The 19,573-nt window shown below is 38.7% G+C and overlaps 1 protein-coding gene across 1 annotated transcript in view; it reads left to right on the top strand.

Moving 5' to 3' along the window:
- Octbeta1R (Octopamine beta1 receptor) overlaps nucleotides 1-16,872 on the top strand; it is a 30,691-nt gene extending 13,819 nt beyond the window's left edge. Inside the window, exons 2-8 of the mRNA XM_030386597.2 lie at nucleotides 5,320-6,005; nucleotides 10,394-10,591; nucleotides 10,658-10,829; nucleotides 13,449-13,585; nucleotides 13,640-13,822; nucleotides 14,611-14,764; nucleotides 16,382-16,872. Of these exons, the coding sequence (XP_030242457.1) occupies nucleotides 5,539-6,005; nucleotides 10,394-10,591; nucleotides 10,658-10,829; nucleotides 13,449-13,585; nucleotides 13,640-13,822; nucleotides 14,611-14,764; nucleotides 16,382-16,633 (1,563 nt within the window). The 5' untranslated portion in view covers nucleotides 5,320-5,538 and the 3' untranslated portion in view covers nucleotides 16,634-16,872. The remainder of the gene's footprint in view (nucleotides 1-5,319; nucleotides 6,006-10,393; nucleotides 10,592-10,657; nucleotides 10,830-13,448; nucleotides 13,586-13,639; nucleotides 13,823-14,610; nucleotides 14,765-16,381) is intronic.
- Nucleotides 16,873-19,573: the final 2,701 nt, after the last annotated feature.

The raw sequence follows: 19,573 nt of genomic DNA, 5'->3' as shown, positions 1-19,573 counted from the left end.
GTTAAGCATCGACACGTGGGCTCGTTCATGCGTAGCAAGTTCAAATGTCACATTCACAGACACATTTGCCAACTGTAGAGCGAAACTGATTTGAATTCGTCGTTAGCCTTGCGAATGAACTTTACCTTCAATAAATGTCGAGCCTGAAATCAATCATACGTAGAATAACTTAAAGCCAAAACGGGTTGGCTGACACAGCAAAAGTTTTGCCCTTTGCAGCGGAGAGGATTCTCCTAAAGTCCATATAATATATTTCATATTATACATTAATGCTCAGATGACATTTGATTTGTCAACTGCCTCATATTACTAAAATATATGTATGTATGTATGTGTATTAAGCTAAAGAAACAATCTCTTGGAAAAGGTAGTCGGGCTTTCTATGCTTAATACACATACATACATATGTTTTTTAATACATTTGTTATATACATACACGCTGTCCTTTGTGCCTTCCTGTCACAGTGAGAAGCAGGACTCAACTGCAGGACCTTGTGTTGCTATCGTTGTCATCAGACATGCGAAAGTGCTAAGCCACTGAAATATTTGCCTCAAAATGTCTCAATGTCTTGTTCAGCACTGTGTATTTGTATGTGTGTGCATGTGTGTTTGTGTGTGTGAGTTATGTAAACTACATTCAAATTGTGTACAAAAAATGTTACTCAGAAATTTGTAACGCGTATTTGAGGCCATTTTGCTGGCAAATGCAAATATACCTATTGCTGCAATTTAAAATGTAAATGCCCGAGGCCAAGGAGATGGCCAATTTGCAGTTGGTCAGCAATCTACATGCTTGTGTGCGTGCCGTTGATGCCGTGCCCCGTGTTGCATGTGGCTCCGTCATAATCATGCAAAGCAGCACAAAACAAAATATAAAAAAAAAAAATTGCTTGTGGGTAGATGAATAATTGAACTGCTACTTCCGCACTGGCAGCTGATTGCCCGATCCAGTTCGCAGCACTCGCAAGGTCAAGGGGCTCACACTCACACACACATACACACACACACACACACAGATACAGAGCAACACATACGCCATGTGCTGTAATTCTTGTATTTGATGGGCAGCCCCAAGTCTTGCTGTTCCCTTTTCAATTTGATTTATCAAATGGTCGCCATAAACCGAATTTTCTTCCACTTGTTCTCTTTGGCTGCCGCGACCTTTCGGTCCGCTGACCACAGCGGCTTTATCTTTGCATATTTCAAGGCGCCCAATTAGTTTCGATTCGCTGGCATTCGATTTGTTTACGCTTTCGGTTCGATTTGCTGTCGTTGGTAAGCAAAAATGTTCGCTTGATTTCATCCGTCCTTCTGCTCGTCCTTTTATCTGGCCTCGCCCTTTGTCTTTGCCATTTTTAGCACTCAATTAATTCGAATGTGGACAAAGACTTGGGCCATACATTTGAATTTGTGTGTCCCCGCTCCTCTTGCTGTCGCCCACACTAATTCAGCTGTGATAAATGACCCCAGTTCGAGAGCTCGGGGCGCACAGCTTGATCAGTTCTTGGGTACTTTGCCAAATCGGTCTGTCAGCTAAGCCCCACTTTTGGAGTAAAATCAATTAGCGTAAGCAAAATCAGAAAAGTGAAATGGGAAATTTGCTCAAAAATCCTGTGGTCTGCATAAATAAAAAGTTAATTAAAATTGTCGAAAAGTATTTTCGGAACCCAAAGACACCGACACAAAGAAAGTAATTAAAGCCTAATATAGAGCCGACCAACCGCATTTTAGTATCTTTGAATATTTCGCGAGTTGATCTGCCAGTATTTGAGTGTGTGTGTGTGTGTGTGTGTGTGTCTATGTGTTTGTGTTTAAGTGTATTGCGTCTGATATCCAACGCAAACAGCTGCCGCCCAATGCTCACCTGTAAATAAACACCGGCAAATTCAAATAAGCAAGAATAAGTACGAATAAATAACTTATAAGCCAACAAGAAAAAGAATATCCAACAATTGTGACGCAGGTACCCACCCAGGCAGCCAGCCAGGCAGCCCGCCAGCCATTCGGCCAGCCAGAGAGTCATTCTCCATTGCACCACAACAATGGGCAGCCCAGGCCACAGTCGGAGCCCAAGTGAAATGAATCACATCCCGTCACAATATGAATGGAGCGTCGTGTGAACGACCCACTGACCCACCACTGCTCAGAAACTCAAGAAAAACCCAAAACTAGGGGCAAAAACATTAGATTAGTTGTAAAACTAAACGTTAAAAATAAAACGTGAATAATTCAAATATGTTTAGTTAATTATTTAAAGCATAATAGAGATTCCTATACCTAAAAAAAAAAAAAAATAATTAATAGTAATAATAATATTAGTGATTGTATTACTTCTGACGCAGACGTCTTTCTTCTCACAGATAAATTTATTAGATGTTGCAATAAAAGTAATTTTATTTTCATAATTAAGAATATTCTTTGGTCACACATTTATGTTAACTATGAAAAAAAAAACCTATTTATTTATATTATACAACATTATAGCTACGTAGCTAATATTATTCAGAGTCTGCACTAAAAAAAACTCATCTGTGCCATTGTACGTTGACCTTCTATACATAGAATGAATGAATCCCAAAAGCAAACAAGCTCTGCCAAATCCCAGATACTTTAACAACAAATAAAAGACGAAAAGTAAAAAAAAAAAGGGAAAGAATGGAAAAGAGAAAGGAATAGAAAAGAAAGCGTAAAAAGCGTTCGCGAGTTGGCCAACAATCTGGACTAGGACTGGGACAGCGACTGGGACCACGGCCACGGAGTGAGTTGGCTGAGCCGAGCTGGTAACTGTGACTGTGGAATATCCTCACCTTGGGCACTCATGTTGGTGTTGTATGCCCAGGTCTGGGCCTGCGAACGGCAACCAATCCCAATCGACTTCATACATATTCCGTTCCTCCGGCGACAACTCGCCTCTCCTCCAGATCCATTGGGCACTTCTGAGGCAGCTGCAGCTATTATGTTGTTCTTCCCGTATTGTTGTGAAGCATTGTCATGTGGTTGACAAAAGCACTTGGCAAACCACAGAGCACCACCGCGTGACATATTTCAAGATTTTCATTTCGGTACTTTTTTTTTCTGTTTGCTTTTTTTTTTTGTTATTGATTTAAAGTTCACTTCAGATGTGGAAATGGGAAATGGAAAATGAAAAGCGTGCGCGCGCGCCTTTGTGTGCAAGTGTCCTTGTATGCGTGTCGACACGAAACTCATTTACCTAAAGGTAGCGAGCACCCAAAACACATAACGCATTCCCATCAGCTTTATACTTTGTTAGCTAACTCACACACGCACACACACACACACACACATATACGCAGTGTGTCCTGTTTGTTAAACTTCAGGGAGTTCCAAGTCAAAGCCACAAATGTTTGTTTAACCGGAAGTAAATCAAAAGATACCCCACAAAAACACACACACACACACGCATACACACGCACGCACTACATCACTTTTGTAGATGGCAACACTTTAGCCAAGAGCAATAGGATATTTATCTAAGCAGGCCTTCTTAGTCCCTAATAACTTTTCTTGTATGTTTTATTTAAAAACAACAAACAAATCACGCATTCCCTCGATTTTATCGCTTCAAAAACACATTACATTAAATTTAAAGGCTGAGTCGCAAATTGAATATACATATATTAGTCAAATTTTTCGAATTACATCCAGATGTTGGCTGAAACTTATATTATTAATTTTATAAAAATATGAATTATAAAATATAAAATGTAAAATACAAAATACAAAATATAAAATATAAAATATAAAATATAAAATATAAAATATAAAATATAAAATACAAAATACAAAATATAAAATATAAAATATAAAATATAAAATATAAAATATAAAAAATAAATATAAAATATAAAATATAAAATATAAAATATAAAATATAAAATATAAAATATAAAATATAAAATATAAACTATAAAATATAAAATATAACATATAAAATATAAAATATAAAATATAAAATTTAAAATATAAAATATAAATTATAAATTATAAATCATAAAATATAAAATATAAATCATAAAATATAAAATATAAAATATAAAATATAAAATATAAAATATAAAATACAAAATATAAAATCGAAAATACAAAATACAAAATATAAGATAGAAGATATAAAATATAAAATATGAAATATAAAATATATATAATAAAATATAAAATATAAGATATAAAATATAAAACATTACATATAAAATATTAAATATTAAATACAAAATATAAGATATAAAATAAAAAATAAAATATATAAAACTTAAATTATAAAATTTAAAATATAAAATACCAAATATAAGAAATAAAATATAAAATATAAAATAAAAACCATTGCGTTTAATTCCTTTGCTTTTTTATGCATTAAAATAATGTGCGTGCGTAGTTAGTTGGTTTTATGATCTACTACAATTCGCACCTTTAACTAATTTCATTTAATTTAATTGCATTACATACTTATTCACAGTTCCGTTAATTACTCACTAAATAGAAGAACAAGCACATTCATATTTTCTTCAATTTTGTAGCAAATGCTGGCAAAATTAAATTGTTCATATTTCGCCATCCATTCGTTGGCGGAATTTAGAATTTTCGCTGAATTGATTACAAGCAAATTGTAAAAGTTTACATACGAGTCAGAGAGTCGAGGTACGAGTGTTGTAGATAATTTGAAAGTTGACGCACGCTAATGATAAGGATAAAATATTGACAGGCAACAGCTGTCGGTAAGCGGAAGGAAGTGAAATTTGGTCGCTTGTGCTGGCGCCACACAAAATGCTGCTGCCAGCAGACACATTGGCGCTATTTATGGCAAATTAAGCCAATTGAGTTGAGAGAGATTACGCTGGGCGCTTGTAGACCACGCCAGCTTCGACAATTTGAGATCTCTGTGTAGGTAGGAATTTCATTGGCTCAGCTCGGCTCAGCTCAAGTATTTTTTCCTTTTTTTTTTTTTTTTGCTCTTTTTCGTCTCGTGTTGTCGCTGTTGTTGTGTGCGAATTGGGTAGAGAAATGCCCGAGGGGCTATGGAATTTATACAATGCCATCAAAGGCACAAGGTGTTTATGGGGCTGGTTTAGCATTTGCATGTTTCTACAAATTGTGGGCGTCTCGCTAAGTTCCCTGCGCGGCCCGCAGGCCGCAGATGGTATGGTAGATAAATTGCTGGCACGATGTGCTTCATTAAACTGGCACAACAAATGCCAAATTGATACAAATCGAATGAGGATAGTACAAATAGAGAATTCGCCGAGGAAATAAATGAAATGAAATATGAGCACTAATAAATCGTTGATATCATTTCAATTGCAGACTTGCCAAGCGAACCTCTCTGTCGGCAATAAAAGGCAACGACGACAAATGACAGTTACAATCAGCAGGTCCTGCGCACCGAGCGCCCCTTACTGTGTGTATGCCATAGGGCAACGAGTCATCGGTGAATGGCAGGCCAATAATTGCATTGCATCCAAGGACTAAGCTCGGCCCCAACACCAGCCAGGCGACAGCAACAATAACGACTCGCCCCACACCATGACACTCATACGCAGGCTAACGGCAACAGCTTCGACGGCGGCAAGGACGCTGCTCGAGGATGCGGGCGCGGGGACGAAGTCACAGCCCGTTTATATGCCGCTGCTCCTGGAGGCAACGGCCACGCTGCCCTCAGCAGCGAGATCAACATCGGCGGCTGCGGCAGCGGCAGCAGCGGCCGCTGCTGCTGCGGCTTCCCATGCGAGTTATTTGAATTTCGTGGCCGATGGTCTCATCGATGTGGACGAAGCCACCGGCAACAGTGGCAGCAGCTCAGTTTCCCTGGAAAATATTGCCGGCGGCCAGGCGCCGGACAATGGCAGCTCGGCCGCGACTGCCGCCGAAACGGGCAGCGCGCACCTGACATTCGTCATCGTCAAGTGTTTCATTATTGGTTTCATCATACTGGCCGCCATACTAGGCAACATGCTGGTGATTGTCTCCGTCATGCGGCACAGGAAATTGCGGTGAGTTGTAATCACATAGCCATAGCCAGGTGTTATAGCAGCCACAAGTCTGATAGATGCACTCTAATTTCGTATGTCCTGTAAACAACAATCTCTCAGCAATCTCTCTCAGCACTTTGATAGAGTTCACTGTACTGTGAAGTAGGTGGCTGACTAGCAGAAGTAGGAGTATTCCCTTGAAGAACTTAAAATTATGGAATTAAAGGTCAAAGTTGCAAAATGTGGGCATGGAATGGCAATCCTGAATAGAATGGTCGGACTTGCCTGAATTGATTGTGATTGAATTGAACCCGTTCAACCGAATAGTTGGTCAGAATATTAAATTCAGTTTACTTTCAACCTTACATACACACACACTCCAGCACACAAGCACTAATACATGCACACACACACCCACATACGCAGCCTTATAAGTAATGAATATTTGAATAATTTCGGTATACTTTGACCAATCTTCATGAAATATTCGGAATATGTATATGAGGACAACATGAAATCAATCGAATGACAAAGGACTTCATATTATTGCATATTGCATATTTTTGTTCGAAATCCTTCAGTCGTATCACAATATTAGAACAAAAGAAACGAAAATATATGTCTATATGTACATATCTCTATAAATTTTTCATCTCTGCTCTGTTTTCATTGTACCTCTCTGGCTATACAGGACACCTATTAAAATTATCTTTAAGTTGATTCTCGTCTTATAATTAATAATAATAATTAATATAATAATTGAGGCAATTTCGATTTCAGGTCTAATTAAGCAGCATTGACTATCTCTAAGACAGTTTTGTTTCAATATACAAATAAATTGAACTATATGTCAATCCATGGCTAATATTAATTCCTTAGCTCCTGCACTCTCTTAACAGACTTGTGGCCTGGTCGACTGTGCCTGTGTTGTCCAGCCTGGCATCTATTATATTGTATAATGTCCGACTGCCTCTGCAAAGAGTGAATTGGGGTAGCACAATAACAGCAACAATACAAACAATTCTCGAGCGTGTTTCATTTATTTCCTTTTTCAATGGGTCGACTAGCTCGAGGCGCGCTTTTCAATGCTCGTTTGCTTGAAGCCAGCAGAGTATATTCGTTTTGTTCTGTGCGTGCTGAGCTACAAATAAAAGGGATACATACATATTTATAGATACGATATAATATATATATGAAAACAAAATACGTTCTGTTCGCTTTTATAGCTGAAATAAACTTGAACGAGTATGCCGGAGTCGATTGCACCCGCTTGTAGCGTGCTTGCACGTTTATTATTGAATTGTTGGCCACAAAGCGCCATTGTCATCATTGTCAGCGCGCGTATCAAGGACATGGCCAGGAATTTGTGTCTATGTTGCCTTTTTCGCACAGCCTTTGACCGCCGCCGGCGCGTTAATCCTATGCGCCTTAGCGTCCATTAGTTTGCCATCATTTATCATATTTGGGCCGTTGCGTCGCGTGTCAAGAAATTTGTCAACTTTTCTGCTATGGCTCGCACCCATTTCCATTCCCATTGCCATTCGCATGGCCATTGCCATTGCCCTTGCCCATATGCTGGCTGGTGTCTGCTTTATAGCCTAACCGCCCACCCGTTGGCATACTTCTGTGCGGCACTGTCAAATGTCGAAAACGTGCGTAATTACATCGAATATGTTAATAAGATGAACGCATTTAAATATTGTGGCCTTCTTAAAAGGGCGCTCAGACAGACGCGGCCGGGTTTGGCATTTTATTTACGACGGTCCATATACATTTCGGTTTTTTTTTTTCTGGCAGCTCCAACAGGCCCCAATAAATAAAAGGAGAGTGTAGACGACTAAGAGTTTTGCCAAATGCAGCAGACTTTACTTAAGTTTTATGTAAATGGACTTGATCAAGTCTAAATAACTGCAGAAAATTTAAAATCTCCTTCTGCGTATGATATACGATAATATAAATTGAATTATATGGAAAATTAAGGAAAATCACAAAATATATTTATTAAATGAACCGAGTGCTTAATGTCTAATAAATAAATTAAATATTTATTAAATATTTGTAACTTTAAATAAGCAGCGCAATATACCCTCTCGTCTCCTCATTTACTGAGATCAGGGTATTTTAACAACAATACTTACTCAACACTCTCTTGTACAGTTGAAGATGTCACCCTGTGCCCTGTGTGTGTGTGTGTGTGGGTGTGAGTGTGTGGTTGCGTGGGAGTGCTACGACAGTTCTTCATAATTTCGTACGTGTTTCAGGCGCAAATTCATATGCTGTATTTGGCTGGCATTTAAGCTACATGAAGCGCACACACACGCACACTCACACACACTCAGTCGCACACCCACCGCTCGGTCACGCTCACGGCCACGCCCACACAAGAAGAAGCCTCAGGGCGCTCAATGTCAAGGCGTACAACTTTTAAAGCTGCCCAAGAAAATGCTCACCTTGGCGACAGCCCAAGCCGACAGACAGAGAAACGGACAGAGAGACAGACAGACAGACAGCTACCTGACATTTAAGGGGCTCATTTAACTTTCGTAGCCTGCGAGGCTGCGTAAATGCTGTTGCCAGGCGAAAAGTGTTGGTGCTGAATGAAGGTAACGAAGCTCCCGAATGACTATTATTGCTAGCTGCATAAAAATTTGTGCCTTCCCTGATGCTGTGCTGTGCCTATGACCCATTTCAACTGCTATGCGCCGTTACGCAGTTTAAATCATTACGGCAAATTAGGCCTAATTATGCTTGACATGCATTCCTACTTTATCCTCTCGCCAGTGTAAATGTGTGAGTGTGTGCGTATGTGTGCAAATCACAGGTGTGTGTCCAACTCAAGGTTCGCATTAAGCAAATTTTCATGCGATAATTTGAGCCTCATTTAACTCGGCCCCAACCTGTGTCGGACTCCGGCCGTAGCTCAGCCCTCCCCAAATAGATGGACGATTGTGCGTGCGCGCCCGGCTGACTTAATATCCGGTTCACTAATTGAAGCAACTTTCGCACGGCCCATTAAGGTGAAGCCAACTAAAAGTTCAGTGTGTCGAAATAGACCTATATAAGTTATATGCAGCGCCAAGATAGAACGCACCCTCATATATTCTAATTACAATCGTGGTCTGGCTGTGCTGCAGAATTTATGCCGAATATGCGTGCGAAAATGCAAAAAGTAAATTTACTAATAATGTTTGCTATGATGCACAATCTTTTGTGAATATTTGAATTGAATATTTATTACTAATCAAATACCAAACTCAATTATTTTTGGCAAATAAGTTCGTTGTCCCTAATGTCTATAATCTCAGCAATTCATTAAAAGAAAATCTTAAATATTTCTATAAATAATTGTTTGGCAGCTTAAAATAAATTACTTTCACTAATCAATACAGTTTGCTTTGTCGCAGTCTTGCCTCTGGCATGAAGCCATTCATGGCTCTCAAATTATCAACAATAAACTCAATATGAAAGGAAAATATGAGCAGGCTCTAAGCTAGTTGACATTGGCAGTCATAACAAGATTCCCCATCAATATTTGTGTTGGGCTAATGGCCATTAACAGTGTGTACTTTGGCATTTTAAAGAGCCACGTTAAAGTGCTGAAGTTGTGAAGCTCTGACAAGCCCATAAATCTAATTAAACTTGTCATCTATCGGAATCGACATGGCTCCGCCTACAACTCTTCTGGGCTGCCCTCGTCTGCTCGTGGGTTTTAATCGGATTTAAAGCGACGCCTCTCTTTGCTACTTATATTTTCAGTTCTGTTGTTGACGCTGATGCTTTTTGCCTTATGCCGGGCCTGGCACATTTCTGTGGTAGTTAAGGCTTGCCAACAACTGTCCGTTACTTGCCATGGCACTGCCGTCGTCCTGCCCCAGCCATCCCTGACGTCCGCCTTCCGAATTCTGGCATCACGGCTGCGGCTGGTTCCTGTGGGTTGTAATTAAGTTTGTGCCGGTTGGAGCGCGAGGCTGGTTCATTGGCCTAGTGTAAATTGCGAGATATGAAAATGTAATTGCCTCTCGCTTCAAGTTCTGCCCATTAAAGCTGCAAGGAGTTTTAGAGTTGCGCATACGCCATGTGTGCGTAATTGAGTTGAGCCTGGAGTCGGTGGGAAGAGTTTGTGCCATTACGGCGCAAATAAAGCATATTATCAATTAATTCATTAAACTCTGACTGCACTCGCATGCTGCCTAGATATGTGTGTGTGTGTGTGTGAGTAAAAGTTTCTGTCTCATAGACACACACAGACAAGCTATTAAGCCGATAAGCTGGCATGTGAATAATACCGACATAAATGTGCACTGCGCCAGGCTGATTTGCCGATGATTTGCAAAAGTTTTCAAAAATTTGTCAACATTTCCCGCTGGCATCCGCTGCTGAAGTTAGTCATGCTCATCTCTCATTTACAGCATCATTACCAACTATTTTGTGGTTTCACTGGCGGTGGCCGACATGCTCGTTGCGCTTTGTGCAATGACTTTCAATGCTTCCGTCGAGATATCTGGCAGATGGATGTTCGGGTCGGTAATGTGCGATATCTGGAACAGTTTTGATGTCTACTTCTCCACGGCCAGCATCATGCATCTCTGTTGCATTTCGGTGGACAGGTGAGGCGGCAATCAGTCAAAAATCATTTGGCAGACATTCGCCAAATTATTCTCAACTCATTTCAGGTACTATGCCATAGTCCAGCCCCTGGACTATCCACTCATAATGACGCATCGTCGGGTCTTCATCATGCTCCTAATGGTCTGGCTGTCACCGGCGCTGCTCTCGTTCCTACCCATCTGCTCGGGCTGGTATACCACGAACGAGAACTGGAAATATCTCAAGTCCAATCCCCATGTAAGCTGACAATATATTTTCTTAATTTTCAACTGCATCACAATTCAACATTTCAACAGTTTCCACTATCTAGGTGTGCGTGCATGTGTGTATGTGTGTGTGCGTGTTTGCTAGGGGCTGGCATGCCAGACATGCAGTTTGCTTGCCTCTACCACACATTGGCCACAAGGTGTGCCATAAATTCGTGCCAACAGCTGCAAGTGAAGCTGGCACATTGACTTTGGTTTAGACGCCAGACTAGAGCTGAGCACGTGCCCAAATCTCCTTAGAACGAGACAAAGCGCAGCAGTTTAATACTAATTAGTTAGTCAGTTAGCCAGTTAGATATACATATACCTATTCATATATGCAGCTAGTTGGATATACTTATTCATATACACACATATTAATACTTATACCTTGATTAAGCTAAATATTGATATATGAATATAATCTTCACATTCCTTTCATATATGTACACACTTAAAAGAGTCTAGCTTGCACTTGTGCCATATCGCATACTTCCATTACCTGAACCACACAAACGCCTATTGTTTATATTTTTATCTCCTTTTCATCGAACCACCCTCTCAACCCATGCCAATTAATTCACTCTCACACTCTTTTGTAGCGTTTTTCTATTCATCTCTTGCACAATTTGTTTTATATTTTTCTCCGTCGTTGTTTTTTAGCTCTTTTCTGAGTGAAACCCTGAACAATAAATGAATGTTTAGTAAAAATATTTCAGAATTTATTCTATGCACAAGCAAGTACGAGCACCGACTCAAGTCTCAGACTCACATCTAACTGAAGCGCTTTGAGAGTAAATACGAATATTAGAAATAGAGAGAGAATATGGTACGAGTGAGCCCAATATCTTCACATATATAAATATCTTAAAAAGAGAATCTCTTGAGTCAATTTCTTGCTCTTAAATTGCAATGTTAGATGTAGATCTACGTGCTGAACTGCAGAGCACTTGCTGTAGTAGACATACACATATATGTATATGAGAGTATTGCATATACGGGTTATTTTATTTATTAAACTGAAAGCAACCTATTATAAAAGACTTGCCATTAGCCCCAGTATGGATCTGTCTTTAGCTTATATGCTTTATATTATTGCAATACAAAAAAAAATATTAGCCATATACTAGAATAATCAAGTGTCCCATGTAGGAGTTCTAGTAATTTAGTAATCAAAGCCTGTTAGTCTAAGTCCACTATAATCTTACCATATTCTTCTACCACTTTATCAATGACAGTTCAGGAATCTAGCTACTTTTTTAGCATATCTATTTCCTTCGAAGGCACTTCTAATCCTTGTCCGCCAAGGTATTTAGTTATAAATGAGCTGAACCTGGACCTGGTTCACTCGAGCGTAACTCTATTTGCCTCACAAATGTTTCACATTCAACTCAAATAACATTTACACGCCAGACACGGCACGACACGGCGTCCAGCTCTGTTGGCTTAGACTAGGAAACTAGGAGACTGGAAGTCACTGCAAGGAAAATTGATTTATGGGGGGTATGGGGAGCAAAGGCATCTGCGGTGTTTTTACGCCTTTTTAGGTGCTCAGCCGACAGTTGGCATATTTATTACCGGGTCTGCTTTATTGGCCATTTTGCGACATGAGCACGTCCTGGACCAGCTAACATATTTGTTAAGTTCTCAAGCAGCGCCATGAACGTGAAACGAAAGTGGCTCAATACCTGGCGCTGTTCCTGCTGCTGCTGCTGCTCCTTCTGCTGCTGCGCCGTCTGCCTAACAACTGTTGCCAGCTGCTGATGTTGCTGCTGTTGTTGTTGCTGCTGTTGTTCCTGCTGTGCGTTGTTATTGCGCAATACAAATGCTGATGTATAAATAAATGTAATTATATTTGCGTTTGCGGTACCTGGTCCTGGTGTCTTGGTCTTGTGCTTGTGCTTGAGCAAGAGCCAGTGCCACTGCCTCTGCTTGGGATTGTGCCGCCTGTGCATAATTTTCGACTTCACACAAAGCGTCGACTCATTGAAAGCCCTTTGCATACATTAGGCATTCAAGTTGAGCTTTAATTAGTTTAACTTAATGTGGTTGTCATTGTGCTTGTTGATGTTGCTGCTGTTGTTGTGGGTGGTTGTTGTTGCTGTTGTTGTTGCTGTTTTTCATAACTGGCAGCGACAGCACCGCATCAACTCTCACCATAAATCTGATTAGATGGCCTTGAGACAACGTTAAGTGCCTGGGGGGCAGGGGGGCATGGCTGCCTGTCATATGATAGCTTTAATGCATGCCGTAATTGCTTTGCTTTTTATTGCTCTCGCTTCAGTGCAATAATCGCATTACGCATACGCAACGTTGCCACAAATTTTACCATTGTCTGTGCCATTCCAGCTGCAGTCGCCGTTGCACTCGCAGTTGCAGTTGCATTTACAGTTAATTGACTGCACTTTGCATATTATCACATAGATTCTAGTGCGAATTGCTGACGGCTGATGGCTGCTGGCTATGGCAGCCCCATCAATTTGATGGCGTTGTTTTATTTTATGAGCTCAACCATGTATTTAATGTGATTTATTTGATGAAATTACACCGTTTGAATTTCAATTGCCGCACTCAATAACAATGGGCGTACCGTAATCTAATTGAATTGCAGATATGCGAGTTCAAAGTGAACAAGGCCTACGCCATTGTGAGCTCGTCGATGAGCTTTTGGATACCGGGAATTGTCATGCTGTCCATGTACTATCGCATTTACCAGGAGGCCGACCGGCAGGAGCGCCTGGTGTACAGGTAAACCAATTAATGTGTTTGCCGCAATTAACGCTAATTACATGCTCCACGCAGATCCAAAGTAGCCGCCCTGCTGCTGGAGAAGCACCTGCAGATTAGCCAAATACCCAAGCCACGGCCCAGCATACAGGTGGAGCAGTCAACCATAACGACAATGAGACGCGAGCGGAAGGCGGCCCGCACACTGGGCATCATAATGAGCGCCTTTCTGCTCTGCTGGCTGCCCTTCTTCCTATGGTGCGTACCGGATGTCAGCAGCTTGCGAAGATTTGACAAATACTAATACATACAAACATATATATAACGAAACAAACAGATTAAATATCCAGCCTTATGCAAAGTCCTCCACAGCTCTTTCTAATCAGCAATTACACCTGCAACACACTTTTTTAATTCAAGTGCTCATTGCCTCAGGTTACGCGACTCCAAAACTGTGTTGCTTTTTCTGTTTCGCCTAAACTTATGCAACGTTTTTTTTCTCGCACTTCTTAGCCAAGTCAAGAAAAGTTGCAGAGCAAAAGTTGCCAAGAAAAGTTGCTCGCTTCGGCTTCATGAGTTCGCAATTATAAGCTAACTGGCCATTGGCATGGCAAGGTTACTTAATAACTTGTAAGATAAAAGAAAGGAACTAAGAGTCCACTATGCATATTAAATGCCCTCTGAGTGTCTTTCTGTGTAAACCATTGGCTGCTGCGCTCTGCGAACAGAATATAAATTATTCCTGCTTAACATGGAATAATACAAAATGAAAGAATAACTTTCACGAATAATTATATAAATAATAATTATATTGAGAATCGCTGCAGATGGCAACGAAATTTTACTAGGAATTCGTCTAATAGATGAGATATCAAAGGCCAGAGGGCACATGTTGTTGCTGTTTTAATTTACGTCTGCCAAGTTTTCTTTTTATATAAACTTTTACTTTACAACTTTATTATTTTCATTTAAGGTCAGCGAGCAGAAACTCTTAAGTTTTCCCATAAGTAGAATTATCTCTTATATATTTTGTATTCCCTTTTCAGGTACATCACATTTAGTCTCTGCGACAGCTGCAAAACACCGCGTATCGTGGTCGGCATATTGTTCTGGATTGGCTATTTCAACTCGGCGCTGAATCCAATTATTTATGCATATTTCAATCGCGATTTCAGGGCCGCTTTCAAAAAGACGCTCAAGGTAAGCTCACTGGGGTGGGGGCAATGGGTCCTGTTTGTATATTGATTGGGCGGGAGCTCTCTGTTAGTTGGCAATAGTCAAGTAAGACCTCTTATCAATACATATTGCTTTTAAATCAACCTTCGAACGCAATACCCAAACGCCGCTCGCCTTTCGTCTTTCGCCCCTCGCCCAAACTTAGTGAAAATCAGCTACGGCAGCAATGGGAAGCACAAGTGCAACGGCAACAGCAACAGCAACAACAATAAACACAGCTGCAACTGCAACAGCAACTGCAACTATAACAGCGCCAGCATTCAGAGAGACTTAAGCCAGACTGCGCATATTTTGGTAGCTATATGAGTTTACTTGGAGCTGCATTGGCAACTAGTGCCCCTTAGCAGTAGCTTGAGCAACTAAAACTAAAACGTAGCATACATATTAGCTGACTGAGTCGACGGTCAACTTTAAACTTTAAACTGTCAACTGCAACTGCAACTGCAACTGTAATTGCGATTGCAACAGCTATTGCTTGCCATGTCCATGTCACATTTTTTCATTGCTGCGAAATTACATAATGCCTGATGAAGATTTCTATGCACGACCTGCTTGCCTGAGCTATCTATCTATGTATGCCCCTCTGCTCTCTCAACTGTCTTCTATCTCTCTTCAAGCAATTCCATATATACATACATACATATCTCTCTATTGGTCTCTCGGACGTATCTAATGTACATACATATATTGTAAATTGGTTTTCTATCTCTCTATCTCTAATCTCATCTATTCATCTTTTCCATGCACAGCTGGCGTTTGCCCTTCTAAAACGTTGCCTAACGCTCAACAAATGCTAAGAATGCCAAAATACAAAATAAAAAAAAACTATAAAAAAATGAACAAAAACATGCAAACAAAAATGTAATATTCAAATTGAAAAGCTTTTGGCTGATATAAGTATATTATACATAATATGTACATATCCAAATGTGAATGTGTATGTATCATACTCTTTCACACACACACACACACACACATACACACTCACTACCCACACAGAGCACCTGTTACGAAACGGTCGCCAAACAAACAACAACAACAAACACTTACAAATGCACATATTTTGATGCTCCGAGTTTGTTTTGGGTAAAATGTGGGTTTTTTGTTTCATTCCATTTTTTTCGGCATTTCACAGACTACTCTTTAACAGCGCACACACTCGCACTCACATCCACACGGGGAGTCCCACTTTTTAAATGAATGCGCCATTTTATTTTGTATATCACTTGGAATTTTCCCTTTTTTTATTTTCGTATTTTTGCATTTTTTTTTTTTTTTATTTTTTGTCGTTTGTTTGCCGCAAATAAACTTGCTAAAGACATGTGCCCAGCCGACCACAGCCACAACAGAACACGCCCCCACAGCCCCAGCCACCCCAGCCTCCAAGTATGTGCCACTTTGTCTCTCTGTCTTTATCTATTTATCTCGCTCGCTGTCTCTGTCCCCGTCGTCGTTTGAATATGCCTAACCTTTGACTACGTAGCCAGCATTCTCTCTACGCCTATTTACACTCATTTGGCTCTTGTTTTTAAATGTGCCCGTTGTTTTTTCTTCCTCTTTTTTCTACTTTTTTTCCTGCAGAGCTGTTGCCCCAATGCGCTCATCAATTGTCGCACCAGTTTCCGGGCAGCTGGAGTCGGCCACGGTATAGGCGGCGGCCAGAGGAGAGCCAATGGTGCCCGGAACGGATCCGCTGAGCTGCCCAACTGTATGAACTCAACGGCCTCGTCGGAGATACAGATGAACGTGATGCGTGCTCGACAGTATGCGGCTGGCACGCCCACAACGACCGGCGGGGAGCCGCTGCAGCTGCATCCGCTCTACACTAATTAAAGCATTCGAACCCCTTTCGCTCTTTCAGCTCTTCTTCAGCTGTGTGTGTGCGTGTGCAGATGCTCAACACAATCCATGCCCAAAGGCAAATAGGTATTCCGTATATGTATTACTAATATATAAAGCTATCTATGCCCAAAAACTATGACCACGCCAAGCTACAGTAAAAATGGGTTCGAAACGAACACGACAATCCCACAGTAAAAATTGAGCCTTCAGAAGAAAAAAACAAAACAAAAGAAATATTGATGTGCAAATATATATAGATATATAGAAACTAAAAGGAATATGAAATATAAAATATGAACACGTACAATAAAGACAACAAATTGAAATATTTACAAATTGAATTTAAAGCGAAATTGCTGGGCAACACCATTGAAAGAAAAGAATTGCAAATTCCTAGAATTGCCAGCAACGATTTCAAGAGCAACATTTGATTGGCATTTAGTGCAGTGTTTATATATAGTTTACCTACCTATTTAATAAAAATATATACATATATACATACATACATAGTGTATTGAATGTTTGATATACGTATTGCTATTTGATGTCCCATAAATATTGATACATACATACATACATACGTGTAAAATGAATTATATAAGCGAAGAACGTCTTCTAATAGTACATGATGCTAACTAATTTCTCCCAAGTGAAGCTTAAACATATTGAAATTGAGATAGAGCATGTACTAACTATACAGATATACATAAGTATATATACAAATATGTATACAATACCATATTTGTATGAGTAACATATCCACTGGGTCTATTAGCCACTGTACTTGTAGTTTCTGACAAAAACAAAAACAAAAACAAATATATATATATATAAAGTGTGACTTAAAGTCTCATCAAAACAAAGCTGTTAAACAATATATATACACATACATATATATTTGAGCATGTCGCATTTTTGAGCGCATTAGTTTATTGTTGTAGAATAGTAGCGCTCAAATACTAAATTAGTAAACCTTTAGCAGTTAAGTATATAAGTACCAGACGGCAGACAACTGTCGACACTCTACTGAAGGCTATTTACATTCTGTTTAACAACTCGTTTCTTACGTAATTTGCAAATATTCACTTAATTGCAATTTTTTCTACTGCAATATTTTCTATCAACTTACGTATTTACTCGTAAAATTCATATCTTTAACTAAAATGATGTATATAAAATTAACTAATTTCTTTAGCTGTGCTAATACTTTTTTTTTTAATATATTACGTATGTCAACAAAAATATTTATAAATTATTTGTATTATTTAATATTCTTTCGTTATTAATTATATATTTTTTAATTATCATTTTAAATAATAAAATATTTTTATAGACATATACAATTTATAAAATAGTTTATAATATATGAAAATTTAAATCAATAAATTTTGTTTTTTTATTTGCTGAAATATTTATATTTAATATTTAAAAATGATTTAAATTATTTCAATTATTTCAAAATTATTTTTATATTTTTTTAGAGTTATTATTATTTAACTTTATCTTTAATAATCTTTTTATATAGAAAATATTTAAATTATTTAAAAATTTTTTGATTTTTATTAGATTTATTATTTAAATTTATTTTTAATAATCTATTTATATTTATTTTTTGTTCACTTCTATATCGAAAAATATTTGCAATGCCCAGACAATCTTATCTATATATATTTTAGATTACCAACCAAAATTTAAGAAGGTTGTAAACTTCATTTCTTTTCTCTTTTCTCCTTCGGTTCGCTTAGACCAAGCAAAGCAATTATTTACACAGTTAGGCTTATCAAAAATTCGCTTTGTTTGCCAGAAATACCAAATTGTTGTTGGTGTGTTATATAGATCTAATGCATGTACATTCAAATGTATATACCCACGTATATATCGTATATATGTATCTTTGGTAAATCATTGCCATTATCTAAAGCGCCAGATTAACGGCTCAACGCAATAGACAAATGAGTCTCCCATCCATCCCGCCCGCCCTCTTCTCTGTCCGCCTGTCCGCGTGCCTGTTTGAATATTTTAGTCAATATTTATTTTATTTAACTTTGACACTTTGATTAAACAAAGAGCCACCCAGTCCACCTGTTATTTCGCTGCAAAACTAAATCGAACGTCAGCTAAATAAATGTTTACAATAAATTCAAACTCTGACTAATTGAATGGTGTCAATTCAATTAGAAGTGCTAGAAAAACATATTGCTTTAACGATTTATCTATTACACGTATTATTTTAAATTGATTTGTACTCGTAAATAATAATTTGCAATTTGCAAATTACCAAAATGCAACCACATCATAGCAAATTTTATTTAATTAGCTCGTCAGCAGCTATTATTAACCAACTATCGACTAAGTATTGCCTAACTATTGTATTGCGTAACTATGCATAAATCAACCGCAGCAGATGTTTATCCACTCAGTGCCAAAATATGGCCTTAAATATCATTTTTTATGTATATAGAAAACTTTGACGAAATGCTTTTATGATTTATGGCAAATGAAAATAAGGCAGCAGTTAAAATTTACTCACTTAAGCAACTCATTTACCCTAACACAGAAGTAAACCTATGTATTATAGCATCCTGCTGCGCTCCCCACTTATGACTTCCATTTAGTCCCTTTGTTTGCCTGCAAACAATTACTCTTCTAATGAGCTCTCTTAAGTTTTTCAGCTCTTCAACTTTATTTATTTATCTGCAGCGCTCACTACTTGTGACGTATATTTATTGCCTTTGTCTGCCTGTCCAAAGATGGTCTTCAAGCGCTCAGCAGCTTTGTTATCTTTTACTTTTTCCTGCAACAACAGTACTCTATTATTATTTATATTCACTTTACTTGAAGAAGAAATAGCAATCTGAGTCCCACAGCATATGCAAATATTTTATATAATATAAAAAGTTATTGATTATCCCACTTCTCCAAAAACTCTTT

This window comes from Drosophila navojoa, chromosome 2 (genome assembly GCF_054131105.1).
Source record: "Drosophila navojoa isolate 15081-1374.11 chromosome 2, UAZ_NAV_1.0, whole genome shotgun sequence".
NCBI lineage: Eukaryota > Metazoa > Arthropoda > Insecta > Diptera > Drosophilidae > Drosophila > Drosophila navojoa.
This window is presented reverse-complemented; position numbering and strand designations above follow the sequence as displayed.